This window comes from Ostrea edulis, chromosome 2 (genome assembly GCF_947568905.1).
Source record: "Ostrea edulis chromosome 2, xbOstEdul1.1, whole genome shotgun sequence".
Taxonomy (NCBI): Eukaryota; Metazoa; Mollusca; class Bivalvia; order Ostreida; family Ostreidae; genus Ostrea; species Ostrea edulis.
In genome coordinates this window covers 36,451,480-36,477,294 of record NC_079165.1, presented here as the reverse complement: position 1 = coordinate 36,477,294, position 25,815 = coordinate 36,451,480, and the positions used below count along the sequence as shown (strand labels likewise).

The 25,815-nt window shown below is 34.6% G+C and overlaps 2 protein-coding genes across 2 annotated transcripts; one reads left to right on the top strand and one right to left on the bottom strand.

Moving 5' to 3' along the window:
* Positions 1-1,249: 1,249 nt before the first annotated feature.
* Positions 1,250-13,295, bottom strand: LOC130051644 (chitinase-3-like protein 1). Its single transcript, XM_056153896.1, has 9 exons — positions 13,250-13,295; positions 12,805-12,941; positions 12,126-12,205; positions 11,412-11,854; positions 10,148-10,272; positions 6,289-6,412; positions 4,280-4,465; positions 3,799-3,912; positions 1,250-1,590 (listed from the first exon to the last, which is right to left on the bottom strand). The coding sequence occupies exons 3-9, from the start codon at positions 12,199-12,201 to the stop codon at positions 1,267-1,269; spliced, it is 1,392 nt and encodes a 463-aa protein (XP_056009871.1). The 5' UTR covers positions 12,202-12,205; positions 12,805-12,941; positions 13,250-13,295; the 3' UTR covers positions 1,250-1,266.
* LOC125679528 (collagen alpha-1(I) chain-like) lies at positions 12,561-24,208 on the top strand. Its single transcript, XM_048918804.2, has 5 exons — positions 12,561-12,719; positions 21,036-21,326; positions 22,494-22,571; positions 22,961-23,212; positions 23,387-24,208. The coding sequence occupies exons 2-5, from the start codon at positions 21,152-21,154 to the stop codon at positions 24,028-24,030; spliced, it is 1,149 nt and encodes a 382-aa protein (XP_048774761.1). The 5' UTR covers positions 12,561-12,719; positions 21,036-21,151; the 3' UTR covers positions 24,031-24,208.
* The last annotated feature ends 1,607 nt before the right edge of the window (positions 24,209-25,815 follow it).

Sequence of the window (25,815 nt, the reverse complement as noted above, 5' to 3'; positions counted from 1 at the left end):
CACAGCCATTTTGACCGATGCCAAAATAAACACCTGTGTTGATGTGGTTTGGATAGAATTAGACATGGTAAGAGCCGTGTTTCTTTATAAAGACCTGTCATTAGCATAATTTATACACTATATTGAATTATTGATCAAATTTAATATTTGAGTCTATAAATCGTTTTAGGTCCTTTCATCATTTTTGGGTAGATAGAGGAACCGGTTAATAGTGAAAGTGCAGACAGGTTTACTATTTTCAGTCACTTGGAGCTATTACATCAGTTTATGATCTTGGGTAAGAAATTCAACATATAAAAAATATATAAAATGTTAAATAATTACTTGTTGCAACTCACAACATTTCGTTTAGTGATACAGAATTAGTGACAGTGCCCAAGTAAATTTTTTAGTAAAAAAAATTAATTGTAAACATTTTTTCTGAATTGAATTCTGCATATCTTGGGAAACATACGGTATAGATATTGTCTATCCAAAATTAAACACTGATTTATATAATTGTCTAAGATTTCCCTCCCGTACAATAGTGATAACTCATGTCTGGAGTCCTATCCTAATACGCAATTTCCGAGTTGCCCAATAGTTCTTTCCCTTTGTAGAACTCTTACGCACAGTGAGACGCAAACATCCTTTCGTCCACAAGCAGTGGGTACAAATGCTTATCGCTGCCTTCACATATTGCCTAAAGGATGATTATCAGACATCATACAACCATCCAAACTGCTGGGGCATACAATTTTAGTAAGTTTATGATTATTTGATAATAAAATAGATCAAATAAAAATCGATAATCACCATCTTTCTTTGATTAAAGTATCACTCGTGCAGAAGAAGAAATAAAAAATAAATTGATATCTAATTAAATGGCCTAATTCAAACAAATATTCTTCTTCATATGGTCAGTTTAATGTATACCAACGGCTGATATAAACAAAATTTACACTTTCAGAACTATTATTGTTATTTACATACCTAGTCTATAATATATGTATACATCTTGTACCCACCCAAGCGTTCAACAGAATACTGAACGTACCTCCGTCACAGAAGAGCTGATATCTCGGAACTTGCGTATTCAATGACGACTTCATCACGTTGTTTACCAATCGACATACAATGTCTTGTATAAAGCTATTCACCGAGTAGAAATACATTGTGCTGTATAAAGTTGTTCACCGAGTACAAATACAATATCCTGTATAAAATTTTTAAGACTCTTCTGATACAGACAACACACGTGCGTGATACATGTAGTGTGAAATCAGTTTATTGAATAACGAATAGAACACACAATGACAGCATTAAAATGATATACGAAAATTTCCGTGTTGATGTAGCATTCCTTGAGTCGATGATATATAGTTTGAATCCGTCGTTTTTAGGCGGCCATACTGTTGTTGGTTGTTGAGTAGTTGTTGATTTTTGGTTGGGGGCATGTGTTGCTGGCACCAGACTCAGATTTTGCGAAATGACTTTTATTTTTGAGAGGAGTGGATATTTTCCTTGATGACAGTAATTACCGTTGAAATCGTCTAAATCCAATGACCAAAACATGACTCCGCCAAATTTGTTTGTAATTGCGTACTTGACCTGACCGTACCAAATATAAAACGTATAAGATAAGTGTGGAGGAAGTATATATATATATATATATATATATATATATAAGCACTGAAAAGGCCACGACACTGTTGGTTATTTAAAACTCGAATTTTCGACGCAACCCGCGTCTTTATCAAGAGACATATATTACATAAACAAAACCAAACGCGTGACCGAACCCGTAGGGGAACATTTCAACAAAGAAGCTCACATTTGGCAAGACATGCAAGTGGTTGTTATTGATCACAACCCAATATGGACCGAAGCAGAGAGAAAGAGCACAGAAAAATCCTGGATGCACCGTTTGAAATCATTCCGTCCAGGTGGAATGAATAATTTGAATGATTTCACGCGCATGAATCCAGGATAAATCCCTAGTTAAAATCAGTTTCCATAGCCTAATCGCCAAAATTCACCCGATATCTTATTTTGTTTGATTAATATAAATACAATTCGTTTCCCTGGTTTCAAGGCTCTGACCTTGAGTTCCTTTATTTAACCTTGAGTTCCTTTATTTAGCCATAACGAGGATTCCCAAAATTGCGATTATTGTTTGACCTTCAATACTTCCCAATTATGTTAGAACATCATAAGAAATCATTACAACATGAATTTATATACTAGCTCTTTCTCTCTCTCTCTCCCTTTCATATTCTAGTCTCGACATTGCGGCTTTTTAAAATAAAGGAAAAAATGAATTGACCTTGAAGACGAGTATTTTATTAATATATCATCTTAAGACCTCAAAACTATGGTAAAACATTATTCTAAATCCACATAGGTTCGGATTCGCATGACTCTTTGTGTTGCGATGTCGGGGTTTCTAGAATGCGACTTTAAGGTAGTACTCTACATCGTCATAATGGCTGACTTCCTTTAAAAACATGGATGAAAAAATCAATATCAGCAATATTTGACTTTTCCTTTTCCATTTAAATACCTAGCCGAGTAGCTCAGTAGGTTTGAATACCGGCTGCAGAACTGTAGGTCGCTGGTTCGAGTCCAGCAGGGGTTTTAAATTTTTTTCAGATTACCTTCTACTAAAACTGTATTTTTTGACAAAATAAAGTAAACTTGAAAATTTTCAACTTCAAAATATTGTTGTACATATCCTCCACTTTTCATCTACATCAAATTTCTCTTAATTTGTCTGACCTTGAAAGGTGTATTACCTTGAAAAATTATACTGTATCTTTTTCCTTAGACTTCTCTCCCATTCACCTATTTGATTGTTGATTTTGATTTTAATGCTAGATCTGTGTCTTGAGATTGACCTTGTTTGTTGTTTGATCGTGTTCTTTTGGCAGTCATTATTTTTCGCTGTTCACCATATCCGAATCATCAATGGTACGGCCTACCTAATATTGTTTTGAACTTAATCAGTCCATATCATTATCTTCCCACCATTTTACTCCATAACCACATTGTTTTGTAAGTTTCCCCTCTAAATTTATCTGATTTCTGTAATCTTCAAGAATAATTCTATTTTCATCCCGACCCGACCATGGTACAAACTCTCTAAACCATAGTCAGTAAACACGCTTTACAACGAAACCACCACCATTTTTATCACTCAGTACAACAGTGTATCACTCTTGTCATCAATGTAGTTTATCGATACTTGTCGTTTTTGCGTGTTATTTGTTTATGTAATATATGTCTCTTGATAAAGATGCGGGTTGCGTCGAAAATTCGAGTTTTAACTAACCAACAGTGTCGTGGCCTTTTCAGTGCTTTTATAAATTTCTTTACTGACCTTGTATCTTCTCAGATCCGACACTTTGAGAAAGTAGGGTGTTGTTGGGTTTTTGTGCTTTTATATATATATATATATATATATATATATATATATATATATGAAAGATGAAGATAACATAAGCAATACAAAATTGATAGTTGGGCAAACATGGACCCCTGAACACACCAGAGGTGAGGTGGGATATATATAAATATATATATATATATATATATATATATATATATATATATGTAAATGATATTGTCGAATCTCTACTGACATCGTGAATGGTGAATATTAAATAAACACACAGTAACTGTACGAAACTAGCGAGGAAGTCCGCCATATTTCTTTCAGATCTACCCATGTGTAATTTAAATGAAATATACTATTCACACTGATTACAAAATACATTTCGTGTATGGACAAAATCAGAGTTATTTTTCAATTCTACATACCTTTAATTCGATGGTATCTGGGTCTTCATACCCCACCCACTGAGATTGGTGATAAGAATATTTTTGTTTTTGTTCCTGGTCCAAAACTATTTCATCTTTTGTCGTAATGCAAATCTACATGTAAATGGATTTTAGACAAAGCATTTATATACTACTCGCTGTTCTTTCATACCAATGATCACGTGCAATGTGGAACATCATTGTTACAAAAAATGTACATGTTCTAATACTATAGTATCTTGTATATAAGTATGTTTTTGGTTTTGGGTAAATTCTTAATATCCTCATTAAACCCAATGTATAAAAGTAAATTGGAGCTGAAAAATTGCCAAACACCTTTTATTCAGCTCTCAGGAAAGTGTACTGATAATAAAATATATATTTTTTTTAAATAATTAGATTACACGACTCTTCGTACGTGTAACAGAATAACGATACTTCATGTACCAATTTGCAATACATTGTGGTGTACATAATTTACCTCAGGATAAGATTTTCGGGACTCCAGTTTGAGCAATGATCCCTCATTGCCGGGATGAGAAACCGCGTCCCCGACGTCATGCTTGCTATTATTGGCCAGTGTAAAAGTTGCCCCTGCGCCGTGGAGACCCATCACCAGTTTCTCAGGAGGGACCCCAAGTTCTAAATATTTGTTCATTGTCCAATTCTGAAAAAAATGTATTATGAGTTATATAAAATTATTTGTACATGTACAATATGTATTGGCTTAAATATCAAGTCGAATTACGCCATAAAATGCGTGTTGAGAAATGAAAACACAAGTAAAGCTTTTTTAAAAAGCTTGCCGTCTTTAGCAGCAACTCTATAGAGCGAAGTTGAATTATGTCCCTTGTCTTCATTATTGAATTGAGCTAAAATAAATAATCTCACGGACATCATGCCTACAAAGCTGTGTCCTGACTCCCATTGTAAAAGTTTGTATTTATGAAGGGTATATGTACTGGAAATCAAAATCACTGTTCCCTGTATTAGCACTGATTAAAGCCTCTATATCAGATTTCCAATGTGTATATCAAAATATTTATTTTTTAACAAAGTTATGAAACAAAACAAGCTAAAAAGATTTAAATTGCTCAAATTCACATAAAAATTATTCTTGCATATTGTACAGTACAACTGCTTTAGAAATTAACCAGGATAAAGACCTGAGAATATTGTAATAGTTTTGCCAAAAATTATATCATAAAATACATAGAGTTTGATGGAAAAGATTAATAATTGTTATTCAAATTTGAGCAATTGTAAGGAAAAAAAATTATTCTGAAGGAATAGGATAGTTTTAGAACAGATGTGTTGAAAAAAACCCAAAAAACTTTAAGTTTACCTGATACAGACAGTCTAAACTTACAGCAGGGGTAATTTTAAGCAATATAATATGTAATGAAATGTTACTATCCTATTCCTTCTTAAGATTAGCAAAATTCTCAAATGCCACTGATAATACAAACAAAAATGGTTGCATTGGAATCACTGATTGTCAATTAAAATTATTCTAAATGTCTACTTGCAACTTATTTTAATAATATGACATATAAACTAAAATGACAAGTGAATATTGTAATTGTCTAAGATTAGACAGCAATTTTTTTTTTAATTTGTGCATGAAAAACTTACAACATAATCTAAATGTAACTGTTCCTGTAGTGACCTGTACTTGAGACAAATCTTTATCACTATCATACAAAGAAATTCAACATTTATTACTCAGACTACTTTGTCTTCAGCATATGAAATGTTACTGTCCTACTCCTTCGTTAGCAAAGTTTTCAAATGCCGCTGATAATACAAACAAAAATGGTTGCATTGTAATCACTGATAATCAAAATTTTCTTTTGCATGCTTTAAAAAAACAGTTATCCTCATTTTGAAGTCAAGCCTTATTTATTCTTAGCTTAAGGTATCATTAAAACTGTTTTGTAGGGATTAGCCCTGCCGAATAGACAATTCCCAAAACACAAGCAATCAAAACAAAAAACGGGGAGTTTTTCTGTTTGTATGCAAAAATGAAAACAATGCTGTAAATGAAGTAACCATAGAAATGCCTTGTATTAGTTGCTTTTAAAAAAGTAATGTGTCAATTTCATGAATTGCATTTTTCTTTTGTTCGTTTTGTCGATTTTTTTAAGATTGAAAATCTTGAAAAATTGTTAAGTCGTACGAAAATTAGAACACCAGAAAATTATCTCCCTTGCCTTGAAGAGCATTTCAACCAATGAAATAATTGAAAATTTCACTTCGTGCACTTTCTACCAATGAAAAAAGAGAGGAAGTGCAAAGTCCGAAGACTGTAAAACACTTCAACTCTGTATACCGTCTTCCTTGGAAGACGGTAATAAATACACATGCATTTAGTAAATAATAATACTATGTAGATATACAGTGTATCACTTGAATTACACGTAAAGCAGCATTAATATTCATATGAAAGTAAACATATTTGCGTTTTTTATTTGACTTAAAAGAAATCACCTGAGATAATGTATGATCGAAGTTTTTGTTTGAATATCGGGAATATAGTGGCGCCATGAACCCAGTCACTGAACTCCAGGATCCAAAATAGTCGTATGCCATCACATTGATGAAATCAACATACCTATGAAATGAAGATGAACATGTAGTTTGTTAGATTTGTTACTATGTAGTGAAGTCTAATTGCCTGCAAGTACTTGATGTTTGAAAGCGTGTGTGTATACGGGGTGGTGGTGGTGGTGTATGCGTGCGTGCGTGTGTGTGACTTTTAAATCCCGATATTAAAGTTAAAAATATCTTTGAAATTATGAAGTATTGCATCAATTGCTTTCCTTAATGAAATGATCAATTTCTTTCTTTATGTTACCTCAAACCTATAGTCAATATTTATGCCTATCATGGGTTTCCATATATTGCCTTGATTGTCTGGAGCTACGTATGGGTGATTGGTTTTAAAGGGTTTGGCTAGTTGAAAGTTTAGGTCAGGTGTTTTTCTAATCTTGGAGTTTTCCTTGTGAGTTCATAAAAAAAACCCGCTTTTGTCAATTAGTCTGAATGCCCCATAAGTATAAGTACCTGTCACAAAATAGTTCCAATTTATCATTTTCTCGCCTTTTTACGTAAACAAAATACTCGTGACAAAATAATTCGCATAAAAGTTGAGAGGTTGACACCTTACTTTTATAGCATTTATAAACAAACTCCACAAAGGTCGACACCAAACCAGATTAGCTGTACTTAACATGAAGAGTTTCGGGTACTTTGCGAAGTCATTTTTATGCAGAAATGGGAACATACGTTTGTAAAGTAAAATATTTTTATATTACCAAGTTCGTTACGGTTAAGCTGGATTTTATTGAAATCTATATAGGAATTAATATTTGCGAGGGGCACCATTTCTTCTTTCGAATTATTATCTTGTACGGATATATTTATTGTTTAAGCTCACCTGAGCTGAAAGCTCAAGTGAGTTGTTCTCATTTATTTACCATTTGTCTGTCCGTAAACTTTTCACATTTTTATCTTCTCCAGAACCACTGAGTCGATTTCAATCAAACTTAGTACAAATTATCAATGAGTAAAGGGCACTCAAGTTTGTTAAAATGAATGGTCATGCCCCATAAAAGGGGGATAATCACGAAAATGCCAAAAATAGGTGGGGCCATTTAAAAATCTTCTCAAGAACCACTGGACCATAAAAGTTAAAATTAACATGAAAGCTTTATGACTATGCAGATTCAAGTTTGTTAAAAAGTATACCACCTGGGGTAAGATGGGACCACAATAGGGGATATCACGAGGTATGGTGGGACCACATTAGGGGAGCAAAGTGTTATAGATGCTGATATGTAGGAAACATCTTTGAAAATATCTCTTGAACTATTTAAGCTAGTGCTTCCATATTTTGTATTTGCATTTTGTATGGAAAGGCCTTTCATGTAATGCAATGATGTGTGATCGCGTGACTTTGACCTGGAAGTTTGACCTACTTTTAATAAAATCCTGACACATTCCATTTGTCCTGAACTATTTAACGTAATACTAAGTCTCATTTATGGTGTCCAATTTTTGTTGTTGCAAAATTGTGAATTACAATTTCAATGACAGAAAAAAGAAGTCTGAGTCAATATTTGTGTTAGAAAACCTATCCAGATGTTTTGAATGAAGTAAAATCATATTATTGTCTTCCCGTGCAAAAATTGATTTCTATAGTAATAATGCAAGGTGAAGATAACGAAGAGTGATCAATCTCATAACTCCTACAAGCAATACAAAATAGATAGTTGGGCAAACACGGACCCCTGGACACACCAGAGGTGGGATCAGGTGCCTAGGAGGAGTAAGCATCCCCTGTTGACCGGTCACACCCGCCATGAGCCCCATATCCTGATCAGGTAAACGGAGTTATCCGCAGTCGAAATCAGTGTGCCAAGAACGGCTTCACAATCGTTATGAAACACGTCAGACAGCATTTGACCCAATGCGAGGTTGTATTGACGAACTAGATCGTTATAACGACCATAGAATTTGCGAAATGCTGACTTCAATCGAGACTGTTGAAATCCCTGTACCATCAACTTGTTCGTCAGTAGCTTACCTCGATTTAAAAACTGAATAATGCTATTTATTCATTAAAACCGTAAACGTTATTTTGATAAAATCTTAAACTTAATTTTGATTTTAGCAATGACTTTGGTTAAAGTTACATACAAAACTATCGTAATGGCACATTTTCATAGCAATTTTTTTTTTTCAGATTGAGAGCTGTTATGAATTTAAGATACATTGTAGATATTTCATATCTTGTATGTATATTTCTCATGGTAAAACCTTTTATTTCACATCATGACCTTTGACATTGTGATCTTGAGTTTGGCTGACTTTTAAGAAAACATAGCCTATTAAATGTATCCGGAACTATTTTATGCGGGGCTTTCATTATTTGTATATAGATTCATTATGAAAAGATCTTGTACACAATGGTGTTTGGTCTTTTGACCTTCAACTTTGACATACCTTTTTAAAAACTTTGACCTATTCAATACCTCCTGTAGTATTTAAGGTAGGGCTTTCATATGTTACATATATATTCTTTATGGCAAGACCTTATCATTTCATGAAATTTAAACTTGTGACCTTGACCTTTGAGTCGGACTTATTTTTTGAATTTCTGGTCTACCTAATATCTCCTGAACTGTTTCGGGTTAATCTTTCGTATTTTGTTAATAACTTGCTTATGGCAAGACCTTTTATTTCATATGATGACCTTGCCAAGTGTCTTTGGAATTTGACCTACTTTTAAGAAAACGTGATCTGTTAAATATCTTCGAACTATTTTAGATAGGGTTTTCGTATTTTGTTTTTAAATTTCTTATGGTAAGACATCATACTATGACCTATGACCTTGTGCTTATCCAGAACAAAAAACAATAATGTTAGTCATATTGGTGTTCATGCCTCCCTGTGTTATGTGAATTCATTTGGGGCTAGATTTAGGCTACAATATGGGATGAACGTTTCCATGGGAATAAAGATTGATTTTAAAAATAGAACTGCTGAACAACAGCAACACCAAGGACACAGGTGAGCGATGTGGCTCATGGACCTCTTGCTATGTTTACATGTATAAGTACATGTCATGTACATATTGTTTGATTTTGATTTTTCTTTTTCATGTATGTCCATTGTATAATATATATATCTCTCTCTCTCTCTCTGTGTGTGTGTGTGTGTGTGTGTGTGTGTGTGTGTGTGTGTGTGTGTTAAACGTCACCAACTGTTGGGAGAGTGCTTCAGAATTTGACATGTGTATCATGTATATAGCATTCAAGGCCATGGTAATTGTGATTCTTTATCATGTCAACGCCTACTGTCACATGGAATCTATGTTTTCGTAAAGGTATCTTAAAGATCCGTGATTTTCACTTCTAATCCCTTTTGGTGAAGAAACAGTAAAAGTGTTTAGGTTTGCCCAAGGTCACCAGAAATTGAATTCGGGACCTCCAATATTGAAAATTTAACGCCCTCTCCACCAGTCTACTGCAACCGGTTTATCATGTACATGTACATGTATGTATAAATATAACATGTACATGTATATTATCATCATGTATGTAAGTGGTAGGTACTTTGTATATTTTTGTCGTCATGTCTGTACATATAGTGTATAATATAATCGTTCACATGTAGGTGCCTATAAAGAACGGTGTAGATTATTGTCATATATGCGCATGTTTTGAATATTGTATATTTGTCATAATATATTGTTGTTATTCATGTATACATCGTTTGTATTGATGTCATGCATGTGCATGTCATGTATATTGTATTCATCGTATCTCACAGAGACCATACTAACTTAATAATTTCTGGTATATCATACGACGTTTCTATGTTGCTTGCTCCAGGGGCTGTAGCAATTGTAATCAGTTTCTCATCACTTCCGGTCTGCCTGGCTTTCTCAGCGAAGACTGATCTCAATACCTGTTAGATCCAAATACAGTACATTTATAGAAAAGTACCACCCTGTCTTATTTGGCTACATTTCTAATATGTGTCATGTTTATATTGAACGAAGAGAAGGAGGAGCTGTAAAAGTTTTATTTTTTTCTATTTTATGAATTATAATACCAGTAGCACACAGCACTGAACCTTGTTGCACGACGGTGAGTTAACTTTAACAGACAGTTTTCCCATTGACTATTACATTTATATTGCGTTAACTGGACATTAACTGTGTGAAATTTGGCTCATCTACGTGCAACTGGACCCTGGTATTAAAACTCGATTCGGTTTAAGATGAATTTTCACAACACACACAAACTCTCTCTCTCCTCTCTCTCTCTCTCATACACACAGACACTCTCTCTTTCTCTCTCTCAACTTGGCCCATTAGGTAAAACTTCCTGATGAGCCAAGATGGCTGAAAGTGCTAGTGATATATACAGACATATATATATATATATATATATATATAATATATATATATAGCACTAAATAATCACAACTAGGTACTGAAAATTTTCGCCCCAACCCGGGGTCGAACTAGCGACCTGCGGCACCCACCGCCTAGCAAGACTGTCAAACCAGTGCTTAAGTCCACTCGGCCACAACGACATGTATCGTTTAGATCCTAGGGGTAAACGTAAGGTTGGGTGTTATAATTGTTTGTTTGTGCTTTATATATATATATATATATATATATATATATATATATATATATTGTGGCCGAGTGGACTTACGCATTGGTTTGACAATCTTGCTAGGCGGTGGGTGCCGTAGGTCGCTGGTTCGACCCCGGGCTGGGGTGAAAATTTTCAGTACCTAGTTGTGATTATTTAGTGCTTTATATATAATTAATTGATTATCACATGTATCGTTTAGATCCTAGGGGTAAAACGTAAGGTTGGGTGTTATAATTGTTTGTTTGTGCTTTTTATATATATATATATATATATATATATATATACATATACATATATATCGACTTTTGAAACTAAACCATCTAGAGTACATTCGTCAACAAATAATATATCGTGCCTCGTATTATCATGAATTTTAAACTGAAAATCCAAACTTTGTACTATTTCAAAGGATATTACACTATTAATAAAAAACATTACCTTAAGAAACTGGACGAACTCATGCTTGTAGGTTACGCCAGGATACTCCCAATCAACATCGATTCCATCAAAATGTCGGTCTTTGATATATATGTATATATTCTGCGCAAACGTCTGAATATTTTTATTCGATCCCATTATCAGATTAAAGTTGGCAGACGATGTTTCACCGCCAATGGACAAAATGGTCTTTAAGTTAGGATTTCTCTTTTTTAAACCCGTGAAATCATACATCAGTCCTGATCCAGGGAGTTTCCCATCATCCTCCGTAGGATAAGTCCATTCAAGACGGAATTGTGTAGAATTTATCTTTGCAAATGCATATATCAAATGTGTGCACAGAGAGGGGTCCAGGTGTTGTTTGAGGTGAAATCTGGACTGGACTACAGCTCTGTTCTCGGACCAGTTCGTATAGTAACACACCCGTTTGAATTCTTCTGCGTCTTTGTAATAGAGAGGATTAAAATGAACAAATTTTCTGGTATAAAACAATATTAAAGTTCAACTTTCATTATATCAGTTTCCCAACACATCCCTGACTACATTCCCTGACACTAAAGCAATATATTCACCTACAACAGTGACTATCGCCGATTTTATTGGACAAGGAAAATGAATATTTTATTTGAAGTTTACTTTGAATTGACATTCAGTTACGTAACAGGACTATATTCGTAATATTCTAGTCATGAACACAACCAGAAAAAAACTTACCTATATATAGAGTAATCGTGATCCATAATAAAACTTTAAAAACGACTCTTTTCAAGAATTCGGTCATTGTATTCATGCAACTGCAAATTAAAATAAAAAAGTATCAGCTACTTTTTCAAATTTTGTCGCATTTAGAGCAAACATATGCAGTATAATGTGAATTACACTGTGTTTCAAACACATATATGTCGTCAAATAATACATCTGTAGGTTAGTGTGAAATTGACGTCTTTGTTGAAAGTTTTCGTGATGACGTACATGTTAAAAAATGCAGGTAAATGATAGATTACCACTAAGTGTAAGTAGCCAAATAGCAAAAAAATAAACAGATAAATTAAAATTGTGAAATATTTTTTTCTATGAAAAATAACCTCTTTAGGAAAAGGATTGAGAAGGTGTCATACTTATATGTCAATTAGGGTTATGCATCATAATGGGTTTTTATGTGGTATGTATGACCAGTTCTTTTAGATACATGAATAGTTTATTTTCAATTTGATATTCAATACTACTTGAAATATGCTTCTATGTCTTACCTGCATATGGTGAAGACAGTTAATTAACAATTGTAACAGATATGGATACCCTTTAGTGGTGAGTACATATGAATACATACATGTATGTACACTGTTGAATGGTTTGAAATTTAAAACACAATGAATATTTAAACAACACTTACCTTAAATTATGATATTATGAAGATGTTAATAATGACTATCCTTCTATCACTGTATGATATATAACTAACGTCTGCTTCCCTAAACTGTCGTTTGCGATCTCATCCCAATATGTGCATTGTTGTGTTGTCATGCCTTGCTAAAGATAAGACTTACCTGTTACAAAAAGCTGACAAATTTAGATGACGCATTCTTACCTGTTGGATAGAGGATTGTTTTCTAATTCAAAGAAATCTTTGTGACATATATACATCTACATAGAGATAGTTTTCGTTTTGAACAGTGAATATGCGCAAAGAAACAAGGCCATTGATTTTTATTTAATATTAATCATTGCCTAATCTAATAATACCTTGTGAATTCATTATTAAAATTTAGATTAAGTATTATTTCTAACTTTGACTAATGAATACAACGACAGCTATTTTTATCAGATTATTCTGTTACCGATTCTGTCGACATTTTCCGATGGGCGTTTCTGCCTTCAGCCATGGTGATAAGAACATGTAATGTGACTTTGAGGGAAACATTGATCGACATACCTTGGTATCCAAAGCATGTATCAAATGTTATTGGTCAATGGACATTTGTGTGCATATCTCCTACACCAAAGTTTGTCTTTGAAATCTCTTTTCTACTTTAATTAATCGGATGTAGTAATTTAGTTTTGGGGTAACATTGAAGAGGGTGTACAGAGGAAAAGCGGAAGATCTAGATCAATCCCACGTGGTTTAAAAGCATTTAACTTTTTGATTGCTATGATGATACATGCGTGTAGGAGTATCCCAATCTTGACTAGAACCTGAATCCCCTATCACATGTTTGGACCCTACTTTTGACCCTTCATATTCTCTCTAAATATATGTAACACCAGTACTGACATATACGGCAGTAACAAAATTATTTTGATGATCGGCTGCTAACGATTTAAGTATTCTGAACTATTTACAAGGAAACACATAGGAATTATGATATGACTTTTTAAAATGCAAACAGAACTCATTTTATAAAATCAAAGTACCGAAAGTATTGAAACGATGTGACGAACGATACAAAATGTCACAAAGAATTAAAATGCAATACAGATATGGACATTGGTGGATCAGGTGAATGTTCTGTCAAGCCCCTATCTTTGCTCCTCACGAAAATCTTAACAGCTGTGAAGGAGAAACTTCAAACGTATTGTGCCACAACATTTGCCAAAATGTGGATTTTAAAAGATTCTAAAGAACTTTTAATAAAATTGAAATCATGAAACTTTTCTGAAATCAACAACATCAAAACAAATGACTTTTCAACACTTTACACGATCATTCCTCACGATAAATTAAAGATTAAACTTTTTGACATCATAGACAGTTGCTTCTTCAACAAAAATGGACGAAAGAAATATTCATATCTAGTGATCAATTAAAAAAAAAGAATCACAAAAATTACCTTGTTAAACACCACTCTAGATCTGATCCTATGCACAAGTAGATATTAAAACGATACTGGAGTTCCTCATTGAAATCCTTTTTGTAGTCTTTGGTGATCAGTTCTTCCAACGGTCTGTTGGAATTCCCATGGGTTATTAGCTGACTTGTTTTTATATGCTTACGAGGCAAACTTTATTCAAAAGCTTCTACATGAGAAGAACACAATTCTTGCTGTGACCTTCAATTCGACATTTAGATATATCGACGATGTTTTATAACCATTTTCATATTTATGTCGAATCGATTTATCCCAGTGAACTTGAAATAAAAGACACCACAGAGTCTTCCGCATCTGCTTCGTACTTAGATATTTTAGTTAAACATAGATATCAACGGCAAACTAACAACTCTACTTTATGACAAACGAGATGACGTCAGTTTCTCTATTGTCGACTTCCTATATTTATGTAGTAATATTCCAGTATCACCTGCAAGTTGATATTACAGGGGTTTCAACATTCACGTTTAAAGTCAGCGTTTCGCATATTGCATGATCGTTACAATTTAGTCGATTTAGTTGTTCATTACAACCCGTCTTTGGGTCAAATCCTGCCTCACTTGATTCATACCGATTGATATGCCGTTCTTTACACCCTGATTCGACTGCGGAACACCCCGATTACCTGATCAAGATATAGGGCTCACGGTGGGTGTGACCGGTCGAAAAGGGATGCTTACTCCTCCTAGGCACCTGACCCCACCTCTGGAATGTCAAGGAGTCCGTATTTGCCCATCTCTTAATTTTGTACTGCTTATAGGAGTTGTGAGATTGATCACTGTTCGCTATCTTCACCGAAATATTAACTACATGGTGTCAAAATATCTCTTGAATTGTTCAACGCTTGCAAATCATATTTTCAAAATCTTTTTTAATTTTTTACGTCTTGTCGTTTCATCTTTTAAATTCAATCATATTTCAATCCACTTTTTCCTGATAATCAATAGCTGAGTGCACTCTCAAAGATTAATTCTTGTAAAAAAAAATTAATATTTTTAATGCGTTGATAATTCTTACTTATCAGAAATACCATATTGCAACGTTACTCCCGCTTTTACACTTTTATCTCAAATTGAAACATTGTACAATTTCATAGCAGATACAAGTATACACATTATAAACATTTTTCTCTAGAACATTTGCGCTACTACCTAACTATGTACAATAACATAAATTGTTTAAAAAAATCAGTTAAGATTTTAGACAAATCATAATTGACCAATTTTCAAATATCTTCGTCATATGTGTAATATGGTATATAGGGTTCATGTGTAAAATACATAAATAACATCTTCTTTAGTGCTATTGATGCTATATTGAAACTAAATGGATATTTAAAACAGAGAGGTAGTCCTTTACCAAAAATGTACATTTGATGATCCCAGGAGTAGGGGTTTTAGTATCAGGGTGGGGCCAAAATGGTCAGTTATTAAATGTGTGAACAATAGACATTTTTAACTTCTTCTTGATAACTATCATTTCAATTCTTTTCATATCTGGCATGAAGCATTTTGGGAACAAGCGGGACACCAATTGTAAATTTCAGGATTCTTGCACCCCTGGGACTTTAAGGGTGGGGCAAAAACTACTCAAAATTGACCAATTTTCAAAAATTTTCTTCTCAAGAACCGCATATGTGTAAGAAAAACTAAATGCATAGTGATATAGATCAGGAAGTCCTCTACCAAAATTGTAAATTTCATGATCCCCGGGGTAGGGATTCTGACCCCAGGGCGGGGCCAAACTTAGTATATAGTGTTTATGTGTAAAATACTTAAATAACATCCTCTTTAGTGCTATTGATACTATATTGAAACTTAATGGATATTTAAAAAAGAGCAGGTAGTCCTTTACCAAAATTATAAATTGATGATCCCAGGGGTATGGGGTTTTGGTATCAGGGTGGGGCCAAAATAGTCAGTTATCAAATGTGTGAAGAATAGACATTTTTAACTTCCTCTTGATAACTATCATTTCAATTCTTTTCAAATTTGGTATGAAGCATTTTTGGAACAAGGGGGTATAAATTGTAAAGTTCAGGATTCCTGCACCCCTGGGGCTTTACGGGTGGGGCAAAAATTGCCTAAAATTTACCAATTTTCAAAAATCGTCTTCTCAAGAACCGCTCATGTCTATGAAAAACTAAATGCATGATGATGTTGATCAGGAAGGCCTCTACCAAAATTGTAAATTTAATGATCTCCGGGGTAGATGTTCTGATCCCAGGGTGGGGTCAAACTTGTTATATAGTGTTTATGTGTAAAATACTTAAATAACATCTTCTTTAGTGCTATTGATACTAAATTGAAACTAAATGGATATTTCGATAGAGCAGGTAGTTCTTTACCAAATTGTAAATTTGATGATTCCAGGGATATGGGGTTTTGGTATCAGGGTGGGGCCAAAATGGTCAGTTATTAAATGTGTGAACAATAGACATTTTTAACTTCTTCTTGATAACTATCATTTCAATTCTTTTCATATTTGATATGAAGCATTTTGGAAAGAAGGGGGACACCAATTGTAAATTTTAGGATTCTTGCACCCCTGGGACTTAAAGGGTGGGGCAAAAACTACTCAAAATTGACCAATTTTCAAAAAAATTTCCTCTCAAGAACCGCATATGTGTAAGAAAAACTAAATGCATAGTGATATAGATCAGGAAGTCCTCTACCAAAATTGTAAATTTCATGATCCCCGGGGTAGGGATTCTGACCCCAGGGCGGGGCCAAACTTAGTATATAGTGTTTATGTGTAAAACACTTAAATAACATCTTCTTTAGTGCTATTGATACTATATTGAACTTAATGGATATTTAAAAAAGAGCAGGTAGTCCTTTACCAAAATTATAAATTGATGATCCCAGGGGTATGGGGTTTTGGTATCAGGGTGGGGCCAAAATGGTCAGTTATTAAATGTGTGAACAATAGACGTTTTTAACTTCTTCTTGATAACTACATGTACCAGTCCAATTCTTTTCAAATTTGGTATGAAGTATCTTTGGAATATGGGGACATCAATGGTAAATTTCAGAATTCCTGCACCCCTGAGACCTTAGGGGTGGGGCAAAAACTGCCCCAAATTGACGAATTTTCAAAAAATTTCTTCTCAAGAACCGCATATGAGTAAGAAAAACTAAATGCATAGTGATGTAGATCAGGAAGGCCTCTACCAAAATTGTAAATTTCATGATCCCCGGGGTAGGGATTCTGACCCCAGGGCGGGGCCAAACTTGGTATGTGGTGTCTATGTGTAAAACACTTATGCAACATCTTCTTTAGTGTTATTGATACTAAATTGAAAGTAAATGGATATTTAGAAGGAGCAGGTAGTCCTTTACCAAAATTGTAAATTTGATGATCCCAAGAGTAGGAGTTCTGACCACAGGGTGGGGCCAAACTTAGTATGTAGTATTTATGTGTAAGTTTCCTGATACTGTATAAAATCTAAATGCATACTTAGGAATAACAGAAAAGTATGTAATACAAAAATGGTGAATTTCACAACCAAGGATTTTGACTCTAGGATGGGTCCAAATTAGTCATATCGTTTGATGTTTTTAATACACATATTATATTATGTAAAGTCTTTCATCAGTGTATGCACTTTTGAGGGCAGTGAAGGTTTAAGAACACATCTTGTTTTATACTGTTGCTGAACATTAGAATTTAGCTTAGATATTCAGAACAGGAATTTTTTTTTTAGATTTCATAACCCTTGGGAGTAGTGATACCTTTTCACTAGTACTCAGGTGAGCGATAAGGCCTGTGGGAGTAGTGTTACTTTTTGACTAGTACTCAGGTGAGCGATGAGGCCTGTGGGAGTAGTGATACCTTTTCACTAGTACTCAGGTGAGCGATAAGGTCTGTGGGAGTAGTGATACTTTTTCACTAGTACTCAGGTGACCGATAATGTTTGGGTGGCCTCTTGTTTTTACAAGTGACCTTTTTGATATTCTTTTTTTTAACGCTGTAAAAATTTAGTAAAAGGAATGAATGCCTTCATTGAGTATATGTCTATGATGTAACTGTCTAATTGGGTTTTTTTTTTTAATTATAAAGGTATGAAATACCGTATCATTCAAACATGTAAATTTTATACACTCACACAATAAGGAAGTTGAAATATATTATAATAAACGAATTACTTGAAGATTTCACTTAAAATGTTTGAAAGTGAACCGCGATGCCTACCGCCAGCTTGAAGTATTGTGGTTCATTTCTTCATGTATTTTCAAAAATAAAGTTTATTTCTTATATTTATTAACATTACACTTTCATTTCTGTGGGAATTTCCGGCCGTTATAATAGATATATATATACCTTGTATTTATCACACTATTCACAACTGTAAATACAGGCACTAGTATTTAGAAATATAAGTGTGATTAATGTGACAGTATTATTACGAGTGTTTATATCTACGTATAGTAGGCCAGTGAGATTTCCCCCTGCGTTTACAACATCTGTGTTCTAATTAAACTACTCTCACATTATAAATGAGCTGTATCCCAATCCCCTGTCAGTCTCCTTTCTTCTGTAGATAAGAGTACTCTTATTTCATCTAGTCGGCATTTATCGGAAGATGTAGAGACACATTACAAGTCGAAAAGTTCTGCCTCGTTTAGTTTTTTATCTAGGCGCTTCAATCTAAAAGATTTGCCTTGAAATCTAATTATTTGATTTAACTCGCATCTGAATCGGTCCCTCTATGTGGGCACGTAACCAGCGTGCTACGTGGCTCTATTGAATTGAAAACAATCGAAATTCTATTGAAGTCAAAACTATGATTTGAAAAAAATTGCACCACCCCTCCAATATTCAAAGAAATGGCGTAATAGTTCACAAGTCACGTTTAAGGAACATTATCCAGTTTCATTATACCTCTCAGAAAATATTATAATGAAATCCGCCAAAAATTTCACCAAGGTCTCATCACGATAGTTTTCAGTATTTTTGTTTCTTACATGTAGAATTGAATTAATGCATTTCAGTTTTTTTTTTAAAGATTTACAGTGAATATGATGATATAGTCTAAAATAACTTTGATTGTAGTTTATAAACCATTCAAAACACTGATAAATATCAACTAAATGCACCTTATATAGTTATTGTAGCTCGCCTGTGTAGAGGGAATATTTTGCAACGTCTTTCAAAAATGTATCGGATTGATGATAACCATGTTCACAACATTTTTTCATTAATATCTAACTGGACCCGTTGAAATTATTGTATTAAACAGTGATAAATCGTTTAAGGAAGGAGGTTCTCTACACCAATATCGACTTTCTGATTTTTTGGCCATGCATTCAACAGTAGAATCTGAGTTATTTTCATGAAGGATAAAGACTCTCAACCTGTCATTTATTTTTGAGATATTTTTTAGGATTTTTTTTTAAATAAACAGTGAATGATCCATAATTTTAAATTTCCCTCACAAATGGCCAGTACCTTTGGTGTATATAATTATACACAATGTCCTTCAATGAAAACCCCCCAAAAATCATGTTTGAAAATGTGTTCATATTTTATTTTATCTGCAAAAAAATGTAAAATTCAGATAAAGAAATAATTATTATGAAAATCACAGGATGAATCCCCACAAAAATATACAAATAAAAAGTACAGACATTAGATAGATGCATAATGAAAAGAAATTGAATGAAATTGAAAAATCCAAATTTTTAATGATGTTTTACAAAAATCCTGGAATAAAGTCTTATTGCAAGAGTTATCTTTCATAATTTTGACCGGACCGAAATAGCATGCATTCGATTTAGAAGAATAAATCTCTAAGTAATGAAATCTAGATATTGAATTATTGTTTACAGTTATAAATCAAAATTGAAGTAATTTGAAACTCATTTTTCAAAACAACATGGATATGAAAGCAGAAACTAGAGTACTTGAATCTGTAAAACAATCAATGAGATTGATCACTGTTCGTTATCTTCACCTTTCACACAAGTTCTCAAACATATAGGCCTAACAACGATTACCCTCATTCATATAAGTATGATCATGTTCTACACACCAGATGAATTGTAGAGGTGTTGGAAGATCTCCCAATTCCATGTTGCGATTCCCCGTGCAAACGAACAGCTGATTGTCAATGTTGATCCGCGTTTTCGTGATCATTTATACAAAACGTTTTAGTGATTCAGATCTCTTGATAAGAAGAGGTCCAAGAACCGGTGTCTAATGATTTTTTTGCATGACAATTTTGGCCAACCACAACAAAATGGTGTTTCGAGAGAAAGTCAGCCATTTTTTATGACGCTGTAGCACACTACCTTAATTAATGATAAATCGTTTAACTTATGTATGCCTTATCAAAGACTAGACTTTTGATCTTATTCATTTTCTATTCATCTTATTTTGTTTTAATGCAGTTCAAATAGTGTAAGTTTACTGGTGCTAACTATACATGTATGTGTCAGATTCGAAGCAACATTTGACTTTGAATTAGTTTAGTTTCAACAATATTTATTCGTAAATGATTCGATAATAATGTTTACAAACAATGTCTTATACATGTAATAGATTGAGTTGACTTTGAATTCATTTAAGAGTATAAAAGCGAGTTGCTTTGGGATAGTACATTTCAAGGGAAAACTTTTACATCATTCAAATACATGTACATGTATCGTACAGACGTACATGTACTTTTTTATAGAATACTTTTTCATAATTTGGCGAAAACCCTGATCGATACCCATCATTACATGTAAATGTAACTCCTTCCATTTCATTACAGGCGAGCGGAATGTACTGGTAAACCAAACTCTGGCAAACGAAGCGTGACCAGATTCGGAGGCTGCTATAAAAGCCACGTCTGCGGGCGCCCGTCAGACCCAGTCTCTAACACAAATCATGAATGCGTACCTCCTTATCGCTCTCTGTGGCACCTTTGCGGCAGTTGTGTCTGCTAATGATCTCCAGGATCAAATCGATAGGTTTGCGGAGGATCTCCATCGAGTCAAAGAAGAAATAGCACGACTAAAGAACCGTATAGAGGCCACCCGCGTACCCGAGGACCAACTGCCCGGTAAGTCTACCCTCGGGTTTCATAACTTTAACTCGTCAATATGGAATAAACTATTTCTAGAATTCTGATTTAGTTTAAATTACACTTTATTTTCGTTTTTCGAAAGAAAGAAAAATAGGTAATAGTTTTAAGAATAAAATTGATTACAAATCTTTATGCAGAATGTTTTTTAAAGAGAATTTTCCCAATTCATTCAAGTTATAAACACAGCGACAATATACATGGAGGCATTTTTAAAGATGAGTGTATGTTTATATAGTGATAGGCAAAACATTAAAATAAATGAAACTACAATGTAAATATGTTCAAACTTCCAACAGTCAGTTGAGATGAAAGAGTATCCGCATGCCGTCGAGAATTTTGATTATTCGATTTCTCTAAGAATACTATGAAGGTATTTTTAATGTGCGTTACGAAATTACTCAAGACAAAGAAGGATTACAGTATTTAAGCATGTATAGTTATATCATAGGAAATCATATCTAAGTCCCCTTTATCAACGTGGGTATTTAAAAAAAATATTTGTGTTTGGTCGGGTTGCACAACGTGCATCCTGTTTATAGAATGGTAATATGGTGGGCATTCCTGTAACAGGGTATCTACTGTGTGTGGTCAACTCCTCTTACACCTCTAATTTGACATTCCTCAAACTTTGTACAGTTGTTATGGACATATTGAAAATGTGTACGCCTATATGCCTATATGAAAGTGATCAGACATTTTTCGAAAAAGTTGCATGTACATGCAGTTGAACTTTGTCATTTTTTAAGTATGTCTTGAATAGACGTAACCTATTTTGTGTAATCAACTCCTCTCACACCTCTATATGTTACTTGACATTCATTAAACTTTGTACAGTTGTTATGGACACATTGAAAATGTACATGTATCTTTTTGAAAGTGATCAGATATTTTTCGAATAATTTACGTGTAGTTAAACTTTGTCATTTTTAAGGCAGGGTACCTACTTTGTCTAACCACCTCCTGTATAAGATAATGTAAGAAGTGCAACTGACCGTGGGTTTGCGACAATGGCTGTACATATAAACTATAAGATTTTCAATCCTGTTTGCCTGATTAACAAATATTTTCTTTTTCTTTTCGCCTACCTGTTATACCATTTGGTAATAATCGACATTATAATCATTACTTGCCATTTGTTGACAGAGCACCATGACCGAACTAAGCGCTACGTTGTGTACCACTATGCCCCAACCATAGTAATGGGACCACAGGGTCCCACAGGTAAATTTCCTTTCATACATGGAGTTAAAAATGTTATTCCATTGAAAACATGCATGTTTCGAAATATCAAGAATATTAATATAATTGCATAAAATCAATGAAAATTGTCGTTTAAACTTGATAGTGCTTATTCATATACGTTTTTATCAAAATTTTCTATATTGCTTAATAAGGTAATTGATTCATCAAAATGAATGCATATCCACTTATTGTGCAGCAGGGTAGTTAAATTAATTTACATGCACACAACATGAATATTTATAATCATGTATATATACATGTGCATATCGTCATTTTCAGTCTACAGAATATTCTCTGCATGTGAAAAGTTTACTTACTATGTACTGGTGAATTAAATTTGATTTTCATATTATTATCCTTGTTTTAAGGACCTAAGGGTCACCCAGGACTTCCGGGAGACCAAGGTGAAGAGGGACCTCGCGGTGCTCCAGGTTTGAAGGGAGCTATTGGAGAGGAGGGAGCCCAGGGTCTGACAGGTAATTCCGGGGCACCGGGAGAACAAGGACCAGTGGGTGACCAAGGGGAGACTGGCGGACAAGGAGCTCCGGGAGCTTCTGGTGAAGTCGGACCCATGGGACCAAAGGGGCTTACAGGGGATAAAGGAGAGCAGGGCGCTCCAGGTAATTACCGTGTCGTGTATAATAAACATGTAGATAAGCATATACTGGCATACAATATGATTCACTAAATATTTTGGGTATCAATTTCACAGAAATCAAATTAGACAAAGTTATTTTATCATTTCAATCCACAATTATTTTGCAAAATGACTGTACCTAAAGTTTATTGATTAGGTTACCCAGGATACCCCGGTGACCAGGGAGACCTGGGATATCCAGGGCCTGCAGGACCAATGGGTGCAGAGGGTTTGAAGGGTGTACAAGGATACTCAGGGGCCCCAGGACAAGACGGAGCTGCTGGCGAACCAGGAGCACCGGGTCAACCTGGAGCTTCAGGACCCAGAGGACAAGTTGGACAACGCGGAGAATATGGCATCATCGGAAAACAAGGATATCCTGGATACAAAGGTAAACGCGGATCTAGGGGGAACAGTGGCTATCCAGGACCTCGTGGCCCAGCTATGATGTATTACTACGCCCCTGCCGCTCGACGATACTATGCCGTGCAGGCAGCACCCTCAACTGGATCCAAAGGCGGACAGTATGCCCAAGTCGTTGCAGCACCGTCCACCAGAAAAGGGGGACAATATGCCCGAGTTGTTGCAGCACCATCATATGGAAAAGGGGGACAATATGCCCGAGTTGTTGCAGCACCATCCACTGGAAAAGGGGGACAATATGCCCGAGTTGTTGCAGCACCATCATATGGAAAAGGGGGACAATATGCTCAACTTGTTGCCGCACCTTCCAAGAGCATTCAATACGTCCCAGCAGCCAAGTATGCCCCTCAAGCCGCCAGAAATGTCAAGGGAAATTAAGATATATTAGATTGTACTTTGATTTCATTTTTCGGGTTCTAATTTGTATTGTTTTCTAAATCAAAATTTAAAAAACAACAACAGCGAATTGCTAACGTTTAAAAAGTAAAGTTGATTATTATTCTTAAAAGTGGAACCATTCAAATGTATTAAGTTAATAAAAGTAAAGTTGAAAATATTAAATTGTTTTTTCCTTATTTTACGTAGTATACATGTACATATACGTACACGTGTAGCTTAATATGACATCAGGGTGATAACGCGTCGCTAGAACGTTTAGAATGCACAAGCATTCGCAAGATGATAGTCGTCTGACAGATTATGTAAACAAACAACATGCTATGGTATAAGAAGGACAAATCTACTTCAAAGAAGGGGTAGAAAACGCTGACATGAATGACATATTTCTATCAGATAATAACCGCCGCGGTGACCTAGATGTAGAGCGTTCGCCTCGGAAGTGGAAGGCCGGGGTTCGAATCCTGGCCGCGACAGATCGACCTACATTGTAAGTCGTTAATACAGGTAGTAACAGTTCCATTGCCAAAAGCTCGGCATCAGGTTTGAATGTCACGGATCCTCAGATATGACTTTAAAAACGGATGCCCGGTGTCACAGTAGGTGTGGCACGCTAAAGAACCCTCACTGCTCACAGGCCGTAAGCGCCGAGCAAATACCTTAATTTGAAGTCCTTCACCGGTCTTGGTGACTTCTCCATATGAGTGGAAAATTCTCTCGAGAGAGACGTTAAAAATACAATCCATACAATCTTACAGATAATCTATTTTATTAACTCATAAATAACCTCAAATGTGATTGTCACTACATTGGGTGATTTTCTCGCTGGATTCGATCGGTGCCAATCTCCGATAGTACTGTATCGGGAATGAGATGCAAATGAAATCATGTTTAACAACACCGTGTATTTCTCAAAATTGCAATAAACATATAGTACATGTAAATCATTCTGAAAGTTTTAAGCTACATAGACGAAAATGCAAAGACAAAGCTTTTTCGCACACCTACATATGTACATGTGCGTGTAAGTATTGAAAGTATAATCATGTCAATAACGTGTAATAAATGCGTAGAAGTCATTTGCCAAATATTTACATTTCCCAATCTTTCTGCAATTGATATCTCTACAAATGGCAATGGTAGTCATTTCTTCATGAAAGCCTGGCAGTTGTAAACAATGTTAGCTCCTGGGCACCGTTTCACAAAAGCATCGTAAACATATTACACATCTATTACTGAACCCTATCCAGTTGAAAAATTTGGTGTCAATTCAAATTTTGGAAGGGTTTGGCAGGGACTATATTTTGTGGCGGAAGAATTCATTAATCAAAAAGTTCTAAATCTGCATGACAATATAGTTTCTGTTTCATCCAATGTATCACCTAATTCTTTAGTCTGGTCCCCCACCCCGCCACTTCTTGATCACAAAACGAGTGATCAAGGAGTGGCAGGGGCGGGGTCCAGACTACTATTTCTATACTTCTATACATGTATTTCAGTTTTATAATTAATGATACAGGTAGTTGAGACTTGGAACTAGTTCAAATGTTGTAATATATCAACTTGGTTGATATATTTTTCCAAACAGAACACCGATTCTCATAGAAGTTGTGATTAATTTACTCGTAATTTTGTATAAAAATTCAGCATTTTCGCCAATAATTCAAAACTTTGATCTCCAACCCCCGCTCTTTTAATTTCCATTTTAAATTGTAAGACCAGACCTTGAAAATTATGTAAAATTTTTAGAAATTGACATTACTCCTA

What these genes read in the sequence shown, in the direction of transcription:
- LOC125679528 (XM_048918804.2), top strand. Translation starts at nt 21,152, where the DNA reads ATGAATGCGTACCTCCTTATCGCTCTCTGTGGCACCTTTGCGGCAGTT. An exon ending in ACCCGAGGACCAACTGCCCG is followed by an intron (nt 21,327 to 22,493) that starts GTAAGTCTACCC and finishes ATTTGTTGACAG; the next exon opens with AGCACCATGACCGAACTAAG. An exon ending in GGGACCACAGGGTCCCACAG is followed by an intron (nt 22,572 to 22,960) that starts GTAAATTTCCTT and finishes CCTTGTTTTAAG; the next exon opens with GACCTAAGGGTCACCCAGGA.
- LOC130051644 (XM_056153896.1), bottom strand. Translation starts at nt 12,201, where the DNA reads ATGAATACAATGACCGAATTCTTGAAAAGAGTCGTTTTTAAAGTTTTA. An exon ending in GATATACCAGAAATTATTAA is followed by an intron (nt 6,413 to 10,147) that starts GTTAGTATGGTC and finishes TTCATTTCATAG; the next exon opens with GTATGTTGATTTCATCAATG. An exon ending in TCGATCATACATTATCTCAG is followed by an intron (nt 4,466 to 6,288) that starts GTGATTTCTTTT and finishes CATTTTTTTCAG; the next exon opens with AATTGGACAATGAACAAATA.